Source organism: Rhinolophus ferrumequinum, chromosome 23 (genome assembly GCF_004115265.2).
Source record: "Rhinolophus ferrumequinum isolate MPI-CBG mRhiFer1 chromosome 23, mRhiFer1_v1.p, whole genome shotgun sequence".
Taxonomy (NCBI): domain Eukaryota; kingdom Metazoa; phylum Chordata; class Mammalia; order Chiroptera; family Rhinolophidae; genus Rhinolophus; species Rhinolophus ferrumequinum.
In genome coordinates, this window is record NC_046306.1 from 40,393,815 (window position 1) to 40,412,343 (window position 18,529).

The 18,529-nt window shown below is 40.8% G+C and overlaps 1 protein-coding gene across 5 annotated transcripts in view; it reads left to right on the plus strand.

Annotated features, from left to right (window-relative positions):
• Positions 1–18,529, plus strand: part of CFAP61 (cilia and flagella associated protein 61) — a 336,449-nt gene that overhangs the window by 230,768 nt on the left and 87,152 nt on the right. For all 5 annotated transcript variants that reach the window (XM_033094245.1, XM_033094247.1, XM_033094246.1 and 2 more), the window contains one exon: positions 8,656–8,830. In XM_033094245.1, coding sequence (XP_032950136.1) covers positions 8,656–8,830 — 175 coding nt within the window. The remainder of the gene's footprint in view (positions 1–8,655; positions 8,831–18,529) is intronic.

Sequence of the window (18,529 nt, forward strand, 5' to 3'; positions counted from 1 at the left end):
TTTTGTATCCTGCCACTTTACTAAATTCATCTATCAGCTCTAATAGCTTCTTGGTGGAGTCTTTAGGGTTCTCTATATATAGTATCATATCATCTGCATACAATGATAACTTTACTTCCTCCTTACCAATCTGGATGCCTTTTATTTCTTTTTCTTGTCTGATTGCTGTGGCAAGAACTTCCAGAACTATGTTGAATAGAAGCGGAGATAATGGGCATCCTTGCCTTGTTCCTGATCTTAGGGGGAATGGTTTTAGCTTTTCCCCATTGAGTATGATGTTAGCTGTGGGTTTGTCATATATGGCCTTTATTATGTTGAGATAAGATCCCTCTATTCCCACTTTCTTAAGGGTTTTTATCATAAATGGCTGTTGGATTTTATCAAATGCTTTTTCTGCATCTATTGATATGATCATGTGATTTTTATTTTTCATTTTGTTAATGTGGTGTATCACATTAATAGATTTGCGGATGTTGAACCACCCCTGCATACCAGGAATGAATCCCACTTGATCGTGGTGAATGATCTTTTTAATGTATTGCTGAATTCTGTTTGCTAATATTTTGTTGAGGATTTTTGCATCTATGTTCATTAAAGATATCGGCCTGTAGTTTTCTTTTTTTGTGGTGTCTTTGTCTAATTTTGGGATCAGGGTGATAGTGGCTTCGTAAAAAGTGTTTGGGAGTCTTCCCTCCTTCTGGATTTTTTGGAAGAGCTTGAGGAGAATTGGTGATAATTCTTTTTTGAACGCTTTGTAAAATTCACCTGTAAAGCCATCTGGTCTAGGGCTTTTGTTTGTTGGGAGACTGTTGATTACTGATTCAATTTCCGTGGTGGTAATCAGTCTATTCAGGTTTTCTGTTTCTTCTTGAGTTAGCCTTGGAAGGTTGTACGCCTCTAGAAAATTGTCCATTTCTTCCAAATTGTCAAATTTGTTGGCATATAGTTGCTCATAGTAACTTCTTAAAACTCTTTGTATTTCTGCAGTGTCCGTTGTCACTTCTCCTCTTTCGTTTCTGATTTTATTAATTTGGGTCCTCTCTCTCTTTTTTTTAATGAGTCTGGCTAATGGTTTGTCGATTTTGTTTATCTTCTCTAAGAACCAACTCTTGGATTCATTGATCTTTTGTATTGTTTTTCTGGTTTCTATTTCATTTAATTCTGCTCTGATCTTTATTATCTCCTTCCTTGTGTTCCCTTTGGCTTATTTTGCTGTTCTTTTTCCAGATCCCTTAAATGTGAAGATAAACTGTTGATTAGTGATGTTTCTTGTTTCTTTAGGTAGGCCTGCAAAGCTATGAATTTCCCTCTTAGGACTGCTTTCGCGGCATCCCAAAGATTTTGGGTCGTCGTGTTTTCATTTTCATTTATCTCGAAATATCTTTTGATTTCTTCCTTGATCTCCTGCTTGACCCATTCATTATTTAGTAATAAGTTATTCAGCCTCCATGAATTGGTGTGTCTTCCCGTTTTTTTCCTGTAGTTCATTTCTAATTTCATAGCATTGTGATCAGAGAAGACAATTGGTATGATTTCAATTTTCTTAAATTTATCAAGACTTGTTTTGTGGCCTAACATATGATCTATCTTGGAAAATGTTCCATGTGCGCTTGAGAAGAAGGTGTATTTTGCAGCATTGGGGTGAAATGTTCTGAAAATATCGATTAAATCCAAGTGGTCCAATGTATCATTTAAGGCTGTTGTTTCCATATTGATTTTCTGTCTGGAAGACCTGTCCCTTGTGGTCAGAGGTGTGTTGAAGTCCCCGACTATAATAGTGTTACTGTTGATCTCTGCCTTTATGTCAGTCAGTACCTGTTTTATATATTTAGGTGCTCCTATGTTGGGTGCATAGATGTTTACTAGGGTTATGTCCTCTTGTCGGATCGATCCCTTTATTATTATATAGTGCCCATCTTTATCTTTTAGTATGTTCTTCATTTTAAAGTCTATTTTGTCAGAAATAAGTATTGCAACTCCAGCTTTTTTCTCGTTTCCATTTGCATGAAATATCTTACTCCAACCCTTCACTTTCAGCCTGTGTGTGTCTTTTGTTCTGAGGTGAGTCTCTTGTATACAGCATATACAAGGGTCTTGCTGTCTTATCCAGTCAGCCACCCTATGTCTTTTGATTGGAGCATTTAATCCATTTACATTTAAAGTGATTATTGATAGGTACATAGATATTGCCATTTTTAAATTTGTAGTTAGGTTGTTTGATCTTTCTTCTATTTACAGAAGACCTTTTAGTATTTCTTGCAATGCTGGCTTGGTGGTAATAAATTCCTTTAGCTTATTTTTTTCTGGAAAGCTCTTTATCTCTCCATCAACTTTAAATGATAGCCTTGCTGGATAAAGCAATCTAGGTTGTAGGCCTTTGTTTTCCATCACTTTAAGTATCTCCTGCCACTCCCTCCTGGCCTTCAATGTTTCTGTAGAAAAATCATTTGATAGTCTTATGGGAGTTCCCTTGTATGTAACCCTCCGTCTTTCTCTTGCTGCTTTTAGGATTCTCTCTTTGTCTTTAAGCTTTGCCATTTTAACTATAATGTGTCTTGGTGTGGACCTGTTTGGGTTAATCCTGGTTGGAACTCTCTGCACTTCCTGGACTTGTATGTTGGTTTCCTTCATCAGGTTGGGGAAGTTTTCAGACATTATTACTTCAAATATGTTCTCAATCCCTTGCTTGCTCTCTTCACCTTCTGGTATTCCTATGATGCGCATGTTGTTGCGCTTGATGTTATCCCAGAGGTCTCTTAGGCCATCTTCATTGTTTTTTATTCTTTTTTCTTTTTGTTGTTCCGTTTGGGTGATCTCTGCTACCTTGTCTTCTAAGTCGCTGATTCGATCCTCTGCTTCATCTAGCCTGCTGGTAATTCCTTCAAGTGAGTTCTTAATTTCGGTAATTGTGTTCTTTAGTTCCAACTGGTTTTTCGTTATGATTTCTACATCCTTCTTTATGTTTTCTCTAAGCTCGTTTGTTATGATTTCTACATCCTTCTTTATGTCTTCTCTAAGCTCCTTAAACATTCTTATCACCAGTGTTCTGAACTCTGTCTCTGAGAGGTTGGTTACGTCTGCTTCATTTGGTTCCAGTTGTGGAAGCTTCTTCTGTTCTTTTATTTGGGACGTGTATCTTTGTTTCCCCATTCTGGCTGACTGTGTTTATTTTGATATATTAGGTAGATCCCCTAGAGTTCTTAGTTCTTGCTAGGTTATCTTGTGTAGTATGTGTCCTTTATATTTGACTCGCACCACGTCGTCCTCCTCTGTGTGTGCTCCAAAGGTGAGTCTTGTGTTGTGTACACTGTCCCGTTCAAGAAGATCTTTAATTGCTTCCCGCTAATGAGCAGGTGGGGTCAACTCCTGGGCTGACCTGCCGTGAGACTTGGCTCTGCCCCCCACAGAGCACTCTGCTGCGTAAGGGTTGACCACCCCAATGTGATTTGGCCTCTATGGGCTCCAGAGCCTGCCGAGAACCCCCTCTAGGTATGTGACCTGCAGGTCAACCCCGGCTGCACTCCGATTTGGTCTGGAGTTGGCCCCCAGATATGCCGAGTCCCGTGCCACCCAAGTTGGGCCCCGGCAGGGAAGTCCCAGAACAAGGCAAATCACCAAGCACAGCAGCAACGACAACAGCGAAGAAGAAAAAAAAAAAAAAAAAAACAGCCGATAACCCCCGCTCGACACAGGCAAAGATATCAAAGATACAAGATAAAGCAAAACAAAACCAAGCAAAGCAAAACAAAGCAAAACAAAAAGCAGCGACCGTCTCGGCCTGAGCCCATCAAGCAATGACCAGGTTGTCCTCTGCTGTACCAAAGAGCCCCCTGCTTATTGCGCAGGCAGAGCCGGTCACCTGGTGCTCAGAGAGACTTTGGGACTGCAGACTTAAAAGCGTGGGCCTGAGGGGTCTGGATGATAGTCTCCACAAAGTCAGTGCAGCTTCTGCCCTTGTCCGCACGTATGCACACCGAGAGGAGCACCACCAGTCCTTTGTCCAGAGCTCGTGAGTCCTAGGGCACTCCTTCAGTGTGTGTGTATGGGTGCGGGCGGGAGATTTCTGATCTGCTGACCGTGCCTCACAAGCTGGGCCCCGGCAGGGCAGTTTCAGAACAAAGCAAATCACCAAGCACAACAACAACAACAACAACAAAGAAAAATATCAAATACGTTCACATGCAAAAACCACCTGATAACCCCACTCGACAGAGGCAAAGATATCAAAGATATAAAGACAAAGCAAAACAAGACAAAACAAAGCAATACAAAGAGCAGCGACAGTCTCGGCCTAAGCCCACCAAGCAATGTCCAGGTTGTTCTCTGCTGTACCAAGGAGCCCCCTGCTTATTGCGCCGGCAGAGCCGGTCACCTGGTGCCCAGAGAGACTTTGGGACTGCAGACTTAAAAGCGTGGGCCTGAGGGGTCTGGATGATAGTTTTTACAATATCAGTGCAGTTTCTGCCCTTGCCTGCACAAATGCACACTGAGAGTGGCACCACCAGATATGTGACCAAAACTCTTGAGTCTTAAGGCACCTCTTCAGTGTGTGTGTGTGAGTGCGGGCAGGAGATTTCTGATCTGCTGAAAGCCCAGAGCTGCACCTGCCTCACTGCTGATCTCCGGGTGTGTCTCGGCCGCTGCACCCACCCCACCCTAGGCAAGCCAGGAAGGGTGGGGGCTGGAGATGGAGGGGTCTTCACTCTCCCAGCCCAGCCGTGTGTCGCCCTCTTCCCGCAGGCCAGAAAAGGTGGTGGCTGGGGGTGGAGGCGTCTCTTCTCTCCTAGCGCAGCCAAAATCACGCACACTGCCCAGTCTGCCTGGGTCAGGGCTGCCCGTCAGGCTTCCCAAAGCGTGAGCATTAGATACCACTTTTCGGTTCAGGGGCCGGTTTAAGTCTCTGGAAGGGCGGGGTAAGATTGGAAGAGCGGGGCGGGGGAGGGGCCTAGGTATGGAGACTGCGCCCCCCGTCCGCCGCAGGGCGCGCCGCCTTCCCGACTGGAGAAATCAGCCGCGGGACGCAGGGAAAGAGCCGCGGGACGCAGGGAAAGAGCCGCCTCCGGGTCTCTGCGCTCTCCGCTCTCAGCTCCGCCTGGGCTCCTGTGCGTGCCCGGCGCAGCGGGGCTGCACCGCGGTTTCCAGTCCCAGTCTCTGGAAGGGCGGGGTAGGATTGGGAGAGCCGGGCGGGGGGGAGGGGCCCAGGTATGGAGACTGCGGCCCCCCGACCGCCACAGGGCGCGCCGCCTTCCCGGCGGGAGAAATCAGCCGTGGGAGCAGGGAAAGGGCCTACCCCCAGTCTCTGCGCTCTCCGCTCCGCCTGGGATCCCGTGCTTGCCCGGCTCTGTGGTTTTCGGTTTTCGCCCCCGCCAGCTGAGGCTCCGCTGGGGGCTGGGCTCTCCCGCCGCTGCCGGCCGGGCGCTCCCACGCCGCTTCTCCTCCTCCTCTCCTTGCTCCGTCCAGTTAGCTTACCCCCAAGAATTTCTTAGCTTCAAGCAATCCACGAATCTCTCCACTATATTGTGTGGTGAGCGAAAATTTCCTCGATGGGTTATAGTTCCCGTTTGCAACAAGATCTGGAGGAGAACTCAGAAAGTGCGCCCTGCTGCCGCCATTCCTATGACGTCACTCCTCCTGACTTTTGACCACCTCTTAGGTCGTGAGTTGGGAAATGTTTTCAGCTGGGCGTATTTCCCAGGAGTCTGTTGCTAAGAAATAAAGGGAGCCAGGATATTAAGTAGGCCACCAGCCGTCCCTGCCACCATAAATTATTAACTTGCTGAGGGGAATGGGATGGCCGTGGGGCTCTCAACAGCCAGTGATGATGGCAGTGTGCAATCGGCATCATCCGATGGAATGGTTGTAAAGTCATCTGCTACTCTCCAATCGCAAGTTAGTGGTAGTTTAATTAGTGGCAGAGAATTCTCTAGTTTTGATAGCCAGTACTGATGGTGCTTTTTCATTAAATATACCCATGCTCTCCTTTTACTTTATTCCTTCCCTTGCTTTGATGACATAATATGAATTTTTCCCCAGAGATCCTTTTTGATTTATTGAGTTTTGCTAAGGTCAAATTAATTGGTGGGATTTAAAATCCTAGCTTATTTTGTCTATGCATATTCTGTGAAAATGCTATCCTGTGAATGTGAAAAATAAACACATCATCCCATTAATTTTCCTTTAATTTCTCTAATTCTTTATAGTTTAGAAATGTACAGAACCACTTTTGAGTGCACTCAAGAATTATATGGGTTATCAGGATGCAATTTCATTTCAAGATTGTATAAGCTAATTTTCATTTTGGACCTTATTTTTCTTTTCCCCTCTCTTCCTTGTTTTTTTCATCTAAACACCCACTATTTGTAATAATAACGTATTGAAAGTTTTATAAATTAAATAGCTCTTGATTTGTTCTTTAGCCCTGCCATTTTCTGCCAAGGACTTTTCCTGATTCGTTAAAGCATAACTTACTAAACTGGTATAATGTTACCCAAATTTGATTTTCTTTTCTACTACAATGCTCGTTGCAGTTCTGACGAGGTTTCAAACCTCCAACCAAACACAGTATTCAATATTGCGCACTTTAAACCATTCACCAAAGCCCTCAGTGAACTGTTTTATGATAACTATGAATATAATAATACCAAAATTGTAGTGTGATATTGCTAAACAAATTATATTGCTAATAAGAGAATTTTACCTCCACAATTTCAGTTGCAGCAAATAACCACTATTTACTGGGGTTATTTTGTTTTGTTAATAAATAAAATTTTACTGCAGCCTTTTCATGGAGAAAGGACATCCCGCTTTAAAAATTGATTTTTAAAAAATTATTTAATTTAGTGTGAAATTTAATTAAATACATCACGATAATGTACCATGGCTTTACCGTTTCTATTGAGGAAGGATGTAACCAAAAAGTTTCCTAAATATCATCTGACATTTAGTGAAGCCCCATTTGTTCAAGCACTAGCCAGTATTCACATCTACCCAGTATAACAAGGCCTCTGTCAAGGAAAAAAAAAACTTCCTCTGCACCCATATTCATCTCTACTAGAAGTGAACTTTTTACCCACCATGGCTGAGAACAACCCCTGCCTCTCAGCCCTGAGGCATTGCACCATGAGTATGCAAAACAGCTGATGCAGCTCTTCTGACAGAGGCCTCCAGTTGCCTTTAAGTCTTGCTCCCCCCAGTGCTGGCCTCATTATCTTCCACATAATCTCCACCTGGTCCCCAAATAAAAATCTGAGTGGTAAAGTGGTGGGCAAACTCACACCACTGTGCTTGGCTTTTATATGATGTTTGTTTGATTTTAATCTGAACTAGAATAATTTTTAAAAATCAAGCGTCCACGTTAAAAAAAAAAAAGTGTAGCATTTCTTGAGAAATCATATCTGGATACACTGAACCCATACTCTACCCTGGTAACAACTGGATGGAGTTGAGTTATGGCCAAACTCTGGCCAGGACACAGGACTTCCAGTTTGCCACAGTATCCTTGACATTGAGGACAAGTGTCAGCCATCATCCTTTATTGTGTTTTTACTGTTGCTTTCCCTACAGTAAAGAAAAGTATCTCTATCCACTCTGTCTGCGTCAAAAGTGGGAATAGAAGTTATACTGTGTTGAGAGAGAGTTAGAGATGAAAATGGAGATGGAGATTGAGAGAAAGAGATATTGAGAGAGAATATTTCTTTGACAAAGAGAAGAATAATCCTATAATTTTCATAAGTAAATAGTAGTCTACTTACTTCATTTTCTTTTCTGCCTAGACCCCATTTGCACTTGGATTTCAACCCCTGATATAATTGCTTCTGTGCAGATTGTTTTTACCAAAAATGGCCACACCAAATCCATGTGCTTATCCATAACCTTGCTGCCCCAGCAGGAAAAGGTGAATTTTAAGTTCCCACCTCTTGACCTTGGGCAGGTCTTTCTGACTACCTTCACGAATATAGTGTGGTGGAAGAGACACTGCTTGACTTCCAAGATGAGGTTAGAAAAGAACACGAGCTCTCTGGACTTGTTTTCTCTCTGAGGACACTTGCCCTGGGAACCCAGCCACTGTGTTGTGAGAAAGCCCAATCCAAATGGAGAGGCCACAGGTGGGCGTCCTGGCCAAAACCCCAGCTAAGATACCAGCCCACAGCCAACATCAACTGATGGACGTACAGTGACAGTTTGTTGTCATTTTTCAATACCCATTATGTTTTCTGGGGGAAAGAAATAGGACTGAGATGGTTTATCTCCCGATGAGTCCAGCCCCTAGCTATGAAGTCACCCCCAGCCTCCAGGTCTTCCACTTGAAGCCTTGGAGGCTTCCAACATCGTAGACCAGATCCAAACTGTCCCCGACCTTGCCCTTTCTGAATTACCTTCAGAATTTGTAAGCCACTGACATTTGGAATAATGTGTAACATAGCATCATATAACCAGAGCAACTCCTTCTAAGAATTAGCTCCAAGTGATCATTCTCTTTGTTTGTTTGTTTCAATTAAAACTTGATTGCATCTGAAGACAGAAAAAGACATGCCTATATTGGATATTGCTGTTTATTTTAATTAATTAAATTATGTATTTATTTATTTATTTATTACTGTATCAGCGTTTCACCTGTTACCACTAAAACAAGCATTTCTCTGTAACATACTTCAGGTTCCATGCCCTACAGGGGCTGATATTAGTCAACTCCTGACAAACAGAGAGATTCCAAACAGCAGTAAGCAGCGATACACTGGTAAAGTTCCTTGCAATCATTTCACTCTGAATGATGAAGAAGATTGCTTGAAGGCCCTGACGTGGATAAGGAACAACTCCATCATCATAGAAGGTAAGAATGTTGGGAACCGCATCTTTTCAGAATTGTGTTTTATTTTTATAATGAGTCTCATTCTTCGTCTAGTTCCAGTATATAATTAGTGCCTAATTAATTCCAACTAAATCATTCATCTGTCATGCTTTGTTTTCCAGATTAATTTACAACTTGTTGTCATTTTTGGATACCCAGCATGTTTGCTGAGGGAAAGGAAAAGGCTTGAGATAGTTTAATTATCTATAATTATTTTATTACACAAAATGAATATCCGAAGAGCAAAGCATGGCTAAAATCATTAACTAATTAAAGAATAATTTAATAAGCAAATATGTTTAGCAATTATATGGAAAATATGTCTCCTTTTGTGAAGCTGGAAAGATCTACGAAGAAAAAGAAAGATCTGCCTGTGTCAGAAGGGCTCTTTTCTTCTTTTGCAATCCATTGTTCTCTTTCTTGGTGTTTCTGCACAGTCCTTCCCACAAACACACATATTCAAGTTGCATGCCACTTTTTGAATCAAAATGAGAGTGTAAAACATTTGTACAAATGCCTCTGCCACTCAAAAGTGTTTACTCAAGCATCGTCCTCTCTATTGCTTGGATTAAATTAAAATTGTTGGACTAATAAAACAACCAGAACAGGGCCTGGCTACTTGTTTATCCTTAATTGAAACCTAGCAGTCAAGTTCTGGAGATGACAGTGCAGCCGCTTTATTTTACCTAAAGCAAGGGAGGGTCAATGACTTGGTTGGGTTATACAACCACGCGTGGAGAGCTGGGATCTAACCCAGACCATGGATTCATTCAGTTCAGGGATGTAAAAATCACTAAGTGCCCAGAATGTGGGGATTAATATGTAAAATTAAACATATTAATTTATTTAGTGTATTTATTTAAATATAATGTAATTATATCAGTTAATATAATTAATATATTATAATTAAATATAATTTATTCTGATTTTTGGTGGAAGATTTAAGTATTAGTTGACATTTTGTCAAGTTACTACATTTACTGCATTAAAAAGTTACTAATTTATTACATTAAAAATTAAAAATTGGTTAATGTTGTAAAGATTTTGTAGGGTATCTGATGGACACTTGTCTTATTAGGGAGACCACTTCATGGACAGTGTAGTTGCTTGACCACTGCACTGTACCCCTGAAGCGGAAGCTGAATGATATTGTATGTCAACTATAATTTAATATATATGTAGTCACAGGATGTGGAGTACACCATATGGAATTGTAACAGCTATATACGATGTCAGAGGGGTAGCAGATTGGGGGAGGAGGGTTATCACTTTGTGAGGGGTGTAAATGTCTAACTATTACATTGTTTTGTATACCTGAAACTAATTTAAAATAATAATAATAATAAATTGGTATCAAATGAGGTTCAATACGTAGCTAAATTCAATTTGCTAATATTTTATACGCTATTTGCATCTAAATTCACATATGAAATTGGCCTGTAGTTTTCTCTTTTATGCTTTACTTGTCAAGTTTTTGGAATCAAGGGTATGTTAGTCCCACAAAGTGGTTTTACGAGGCTTTCCATATTTTTCTGGAGTCTGAAATATTTTGTGTAACCTAAAAGTTGAATAGGAACCACCCATAAAACCAAATGGGTCTGGAACCTTTGTGCAAAGTTAGAAGATATATATATATAGAGAGAGAGAGAGAGAGAGAGTCTGTAATATATATAGCAAACTAGTTTAAAACTTGTCAAAGTATTTTCATATTTGCATCAGGACTTGGTATTACAGTTTTCTGTCTGTATGAGTTTAATAATACAGGCTATTAGCGTTACTATTACTACTACATGTGGTGGAGTTGTTGCTGCACACTGAAGCTTCTCCGGAGTATGAGCCCCTGCTGTCCTGGTGATAGTGCAGCCAAGGACACAGTCTCTACACGAAAGATGGGGATCCTTGAGCACCAGGTGCCAGTCTGCTTGCAGAGAGGCACCTGGTCTTAATGAGAGTCCTAGAGACTGTGAAGTTCGGAGAACACTTCCCGAGAAAGGAGGATTTGATCTCAGACTTAAAAAGGCAGGATAAGCAAACAGAGAGAGGTGGGGGGGTTTGATTTGTGTCCAAAAGACAATGGCTCAACAACTTGAGAACTTGGGCTGGGCCAACTCTTGAAGGACAGCAGAGGGAGGTGAAGGTGGAGGGGCAGGACCTCAGGGTCCAGCCAAGTCCAGGTTTAACTGATTGCTTTTCAGGGCGTGGGGAACTAGTGAAAGGGGATGACCAGTGTACAAAACAGCACCGTAGGAAGATGAGCCTTCCATCTGTAGCACCCATCCAGTAGAGAGAAAGGGATCTAGTAAGATGGGTTAGAGAAGACCACAGTGGCCAGTTGGAGATGGGTTGGCAGGGCATACAGTTGTCAACTTAAGAAACATCCAAAACTTTAGAGACATTTAATGAGTTTATTTGAGCCAAACTGATAACAGTTGCTAGGAAGCAAAATCTTAGTGGATTGAGCAAATGCTCTGGAGAATGGCAGTCTTGCAGCTTATCTTATACATTAGAACCAAAGGAGGAGACGTGAGGTGGGTTACATGAAATCCATTGGTGGTAGATTAAGTGGATGGGAGAAAGCAAATCTGGGAAATCTCCAAGATTGGATAAAAAGTAAAATGGAGAGACACTTCTTTTACATTGGTGGGTATAGGATAGTAAGAGACAGCACAAAGAGATGGTATTTGGGGAAATACGTAACAATGAGGGGTTCTGCGGTCTGGTGCTCTGGTGCGGTGGGCTGTGCCCTGAGGGGTCCAGGAAAGGGGGATTTCTCTGACACTCCATGAGTATGTTATCCTAGATGCAAAAAGATAATAGACAGGCTCACTTAAGGTAAAGATTGACTTTTATCAAGGAAGCTACAGGCCTAGGATGTGACTACCCGCCATGACCCACTTTTAGTTAGGAATTTTTATGTTCAGACCATCGTATGTGGTTAATTTCAGTCTCTGAGTTTGTAGGGCACACCATGCTGGCCTCCCCTGAGCTTGTCAGGTTAGTTATCTAGCCCCTTTTTTGTCCACACAGGTAAGGGTTGGCATAGCCACTTCTGGCTTATTTCCAAGTCAGTCATGGAATGATGGTATTTGAAGCTAGAAACTAGAAGTTGAGCACATCATGAAAAATAAGGAGTTACGGCTGCTGCCTTCCTTTGTCCATTACCACCCATCAGTTCTTGTTTCCTCTTCATGTCACTTTAATAACATCAGGAAGAATGTGGATGTTTTTCATGAGAGTTAGCTTTTGCTCCCTCAGGGCTAATTTTGCCCTTTCTCTACAGTTCAGGGTAAGGTTGGCAGGGGGCAGCCAAGGACAGGGCCCCTCCCACAAGAGCCTGAGAAAAAAATCTCCTGTGTCTCATTGGCTATAATGAGATGTCCATCTGGGAATTTCCAAATCCTGGAAAACACCACGCTTTATCTTGCTGAAGCACATGGACTGAAGGGGAGGGGCTTGTTTGCTGAGGTCAGTGGAGGGATTGTTCAGTGGGTGGATGCTGGGGAGCAGAAACATGGATGGTCACTTGGAAGAGGCTGGCTGTCCTCTGAATTGCCATCCATTGAAAACACCCCAAAACCTCATCACTGTCCCCCCTGTCGCTGTTTTATCACACTTTCCTCTCCTTCCACAGGAGAAACAATGGTTCTGGGATGGAATTAGTCCAGTGTGAAGGAGATGGTTTCCTGGACACTAGAGTTGGATGGGTTTACAGATGTAAATTATCCTAACCTATTAGAAATGTTCTGGTATCTTGCAGAATAGCTGACGTCACCAGCTCAAACACTGCTTTCTTTCTTTTTTTTTTTTTAAATTAAAGATTATTGGGGTGACAATTGTTAGTAAAGTTACATAGATTCCAGGTGTGCAATTCTGTAATACATCATCTATAAATCCCATTGTGTGTTCACCACCCAGAGTCAGTTCTCCTTCCATCACCATATATTTGGTCCCCCTTTACCCTCATCTCCCACACCCCTCCCCACTTACCCTCTGGTAACCATTAAACTATTGTCTGTGTCTATGAATTTTTGTTTCTCATTTGTTTGTCTTGTTCTTTTGTTGTTTTTGGTTTATATACCACATATCAGTGAAATCATACGGTTCTCTACTTTTTCTGTCTGACTTATTTCGCTTAGCATTATAAACTCAAGATCCATCCATGCTGTCACAAATGCTCCTATTTCATCTTTTCTTACTGCCGAATAGTATTCCACTGTGTATATATACCACAACTTCTTTATCCATTCATCTATGGAAGGACATTTTGGTTGTTTCCATGTCTTGGCCACCGTAAATAAAGCTGCAATGAACATTGGAGCACACGTGTCCGTATGGATAAATGTTTTCAGGTTTTTTGGGTAGATACCCAGGAGAGGGATTGCTGGGTCATACGGTAATTCTATTCGTCATTTTTTGAGGAACCCCCACACTGCCTTCCATAGTGGCTGCAAACACAGCTTTCAATTGCAAACGAAACCTGGAGGGTTCAGACCAGGGTTCACATAGAACCGAGCAACTTAATACATTATAACAGTTTATGGCATTAATTGAAACTAATTGAAATTCATCTGCTATTACCTCTGTATTTTCCATGAAAATGAAAAGTAGAATAGAAGTAGTTTAAAAAAAAAAAAACTGCCTTAATGGCCCGAAATGGATCATTTTCATCTTTAGCTAAATACAGTTTACTGCCTTATTAAAATCATGTTTGTAGGAAAAGTATAACATTAAAATTCCAGTGCATGAATCATTAAACAAATCCTTTGTTATGTTATATCTAATATATTTTTCCTTTTTTATTTGGCAGAACAAAATGGGACAGGTCAGGTTTAGGTCATAGAAATCTTATGCTTTGACTTATGAAAAATAAAAAAGAGCATCATTTCTGGTCTATTTCTGGACATGATGTTTTTAAAGTTTATTTCATAATTTATGAATATTCTATGATATCTATTTAAAATTCTTTCATTATCTAGTTATTTGCTAAAGTTAGTTATACTGATAAAATAGCAGATTTTTTTTTAGGAATGTGTTACACATCCACCTGCAAATATAGTGTAGTGGCGAGAGTGCTGGTCCTGAAATCAGAGTTGGCAGGTGTGAGTCCTGCTGAAACATCTACTTGCTGTGTGATCTGAAGCTCGTTACTTAACCTCTCTGTGCTTTCTAGGGAACATAATACAATGTATAGGCCTGTTCTGAGGATGAATGAGGTCATACATAACCACTCTATTGGTCTCTTTTGAAGTGCAAAAAGACCTTTTCTCTGGCCTTAAAAATATAATAACTATGAAGGAAATTTCATATTAATATCTGTGTGCATAAACCTCAAATTTATTTCTTAAACTATTGAGATGTGATTCCATGTCCAGACTACCAGATCAGGAAATCCTTTCCTTTTCTTCTTTTCAATTCATGGTTTTCTTCTTGGAGAATCCTCCACCTTTAGACTATTGAGCATGACAATAAAATGACAGCAAAGCATGTTCTCCACGTAATTAAAATTAAAGCACTCAGTTCAAAAGAAAAAAATGCCTTTTTTGGCCTCTATTGAAATGGTTTGTTAAAAAGGTTGTTCCATTACTCTTAGGGCAAATCTATGATTAAAAAAATTAACACTATGTACTATATATATATATTTTAACTTAATAGGGAGCTCGATTTAGCATTTCATTCCTATAGTCATGTTACTTTTAGATATTAGTGAGTTTTCAAGCTCCTGAAACCATTATTTACCTCTTCCAGGAACCAATGATGAAACTGGCATCTTTTCCCCCTGATCAAGATAAATTGAAGACCCTCCTAAACCTGGGGTCATTATACTAGTGGAATGTAAAAATGTGATTGCCTTATTTTGGTGGACACAAAGTTACTAGTGTATTCATTTATACCTTAGAAGAGTTTTCAAAAGCAAAAAGAGCACCTTTACATTTATGCCAACATTTTAAATGGCAAGTCGCAGTGTTTTTCTTTCTTTTTCTTTTTTTTCCAGTCTGAGTTAGTGATATGAATCACCACGTTCCCTCTCTTTTCCCCCAGCTGGGCTGTCAACACTGAAGCCCTCTTTCCTCTGGAAAGCATCCTCGCACATTTCTTCTCAAGGCTGCAGCGGGTTTGCAGTGGAGAATGACCTAGTGCTTCTTCTTGCCAACTTTCATTTGAGGAGCTTTCACACAGTACTCTTTTATTGGCACCCTCCTTTGCTCTCGGCTTCCCGTTTCAGATCTGTAATCTTAGTGATGCATAATTTATTCCCTAAAAGGAGGAACAAAGATTGGCCTTCCATGGAACTGCTACGGTTATATTCCATTATCCTTTATTGAAAATTCACCCAGACTGTTCTAATCATCAGTTAATCATCTGCCATTTCAAAGTAGGGCAGCCCACCGTTTTACCTCTGTCACCTATCAGATCAAGTGCAAAAACTGGTCATTTCGTTTCCATTAAATAAACTGAGTGGCAAAGAAGACAGTGCCCAGATATTTTAGCATAAAACTTATATCCAGGGGAAACCTTCAGTTTTCGCATTCTATTTCTTCCATATATGCATAAAACTTCAAAACTTCAAAAGAGTGTGTGTGGGTGTGGGTGTATCCTGATTATGTGATAAAAGCCCCTTCCATGTGTTACCTCCTTCTACATGTTTGCAAAGACTCCATGGTGGAAATACTTTGATGACATTAATCTTTAGCCAATTGAAGTTGTCTGACTTACCAAAAACATGCTGTAAATAAATGTATGTCCCAGGTCCCACATAACCTGGGGTTGCCTCACCTCCTCTGTACTGCCATCAAGCTGTTCTGCACCAACGGGACCCCATCCATCCCGTCTCATACGCTCTGACTGGGACAAGACTGTCAAACTGAAGGTCTCCCTTAGGCAAAGCCCTTTTCACTGTTGTTATTCACTTACCACTTATTTAATCCACCCCACCTCTCACCCCACAACCACTTTCTTTCACTTTTAAACTCTTTCTTTCTTTTAACTCTTACCCAGCAACTGAAGAAAATCTGTTTTCCTGAGGCACTCTCTTGTTCTTCTATCTCTTACCCCCTTTCTCTCCATTTCCTTACTTCCTATGTCCCCTCCTTGATTCAGCCAAAAACTGACCCAACTGTCACAACATGATATTTATATAACTGTTAACTTCCACATAAAACATTCTTATTTCCTTGGGTTTAAACCCCAATGATATGGCAAGAGTATTACTTTATACTGCTGTGTTGCATATAAGTGTAACCCAAGGCACACATGATTTAGGTTATATTTAGAATTAGGTAGGATTTTGTGAGCTAAAATGGAGACCAGTAAGAAGACCTAACACTGTTAAGGGGAATGTGTTTGTATCTTACAGAGCTCAGCTGTACAACCGACCCTCTGGTTGGATATTTCTTACAGTGCCAACTTAACAGTGAATACCAAGTAGAAATATGTAGTAGGAAAATCTGGCCACAAGGAGGTAGTTCTGCGATCAATATTTTGAAGGCACAAAAGAAATGCCCAGTTAGCTTATGATCAGCAATCTGATAAACCTCAAACATTCATCTGTGCATTCAGTCAGGAGACATGTTTTCACACCAACTGTAGGCCAGGCATTGTGTAAAGCTCCAGGGATAACATGGTGGGCAGGGTGAACTTGAAGTCGTTCACAGATAAACCAGTTAAGTGGAGACTGTGGTAAATGCAGGAAAGGAAAAGTAGAGACCACCAAGGACCTCCTGGGGCCTCACCTGGCTGGAGGCTGGACCATCTGCTGCGGCCCACGCACCACCACAGGCTGTGGTGAGTTCTCAACAGGGTGGCTTCAAAAACACTCGTTCTACCCCAAAATTACTCCAATAAATAGAAGTAATCATTTCTATGCCTAGGTTGATTTGTCCCAAAAAGAATAATCACAGTGTTTGTCTACCAGTTTTTTTCTAGGGAGCCTGCCAAAATATAAGATATTGGTTATTCTATGAATTATCTCTATGCTTATATTTTTGCTATTAGCTTATGAAAAAATTATTTATGCACATCTAAGTTAATCCAGTGTGATCGTTAACAGCTCTAAATGTTATTATTACTGATGATGACGATGATAAGAGCAATGGTACTAACAACAATGGATTGTGTATAAAAGTGCCTTGCTTTGTGCCTGGTGTACAGGAGTCACAAGATAAACATTCATTGAATCTAAAAATTCTTTACAAAGTAAAAGTGAAAAATGATGCAGAAAAAACTCACAACTGCACAAAGATAATGAAAAGAACAATCCCCCACAGAATGGGGAAATTTAAAAGGCAAGAGATCAAACTGGTAAAGAATAACAGACTGATTTTGTTGCATCAGTTCTTATCATATTTGTGAAGAGATGTAATTTGACCCTTAGATGTTCTTATTAGTAACAAGTTATATTATGAGATTCTACTGTATTTTATAGGTAATGAGAGAAATATAACTAAGTAAGCAAATAAAACATGTTTAAATGAAAATTTTTAGATGAAATCATACAGGCATTTATTTACTATATGCCCAATATGACTGTGATGGTTTGGACTATTGTTCAGCAAATATCCCCTTTCCTGCTTCCTTGACCGTGGGCATGGCCATGGGACTTGCTTTGGTAAATAGGACATTAGAGGGTGTAATGTAAGGAGTGGCTTAATAAATGCATGAGTAGTTGTGCTTGCCCTCCTGTGCTCGTGCATTTCTCCATAAACAGAACATGGCTCGGGTATCTGTCGGCCCATTGAGGATGAAAGACACATGGTGCATACCTGATCCCAACCACAACTTGGAGCCAGATCAGCTGACATCAGCCAGCCCACAGATGTGTGAGCCATCCTACAACAGGCTTGTTGTTGTTTGACATTGAGTTTTAGGGGTAATTTGTTATGCAGCATTATTGTGACAATAGCTGACTGTTAGGATAACCAAAGTCCCATATTTGGGGTGGGGGCATTAAACTTAAAGGCAGACAAAACTATTTAGAAGTTAGAATATTTATAAATACACATCTAATTTAAACATTATAAATTTTATAAAATGTGTTACCATTTGAATTGAGAAGCATCATCCTTTCCAGCTGCTTACAATCAATCTATGGGCAACACTTGCTTTCCAAACCCCAGCAACATTGCATTGACTGGGCTTCCATGAGCCTATAATGAAAAGGCTCATCTCACAGTATAGTTACTAAAAGCTAATATGCAGGAGACTGGAAAAATATTAAACTCTGAGTTGCATGGGGCCTCAACACTCAAATTTGTTTCACTAAAAATGAATATTCTTTCAGAATGCACATTTTAAAAGAGCAGAAGACCTTAAACCTTTGACAGTTTGAGATTCAAGTTTTGGCTTTCCTGTCAGGCGGACTCTTTGTTATGCCATACACCAGGATTCATGTTTCATAGTAGGTGGGAGCCTCACTATTTTAAGCGAAATGTTGGCTCTTTTACCCAAGGAAAATGCAGCTCACCAAGGAATGTTGCATTGGAGTGTATGAATAGGAGAGAGAATCGCAGCCACAGAATTGGAGCATCCTAGTGAAGGCAGGAAGGAAGGACTCTACCCCCTGGTTTCAGTGCCCTGTTGGTACTCCATATTTGAACAACAGGAAGTATGGGAGAACTTTTTAGATGCTGTTAACCCTCAGAGAAGCAATCTGAAAGTTATTCTAGTTCCTTTTTTTCTAAGCAA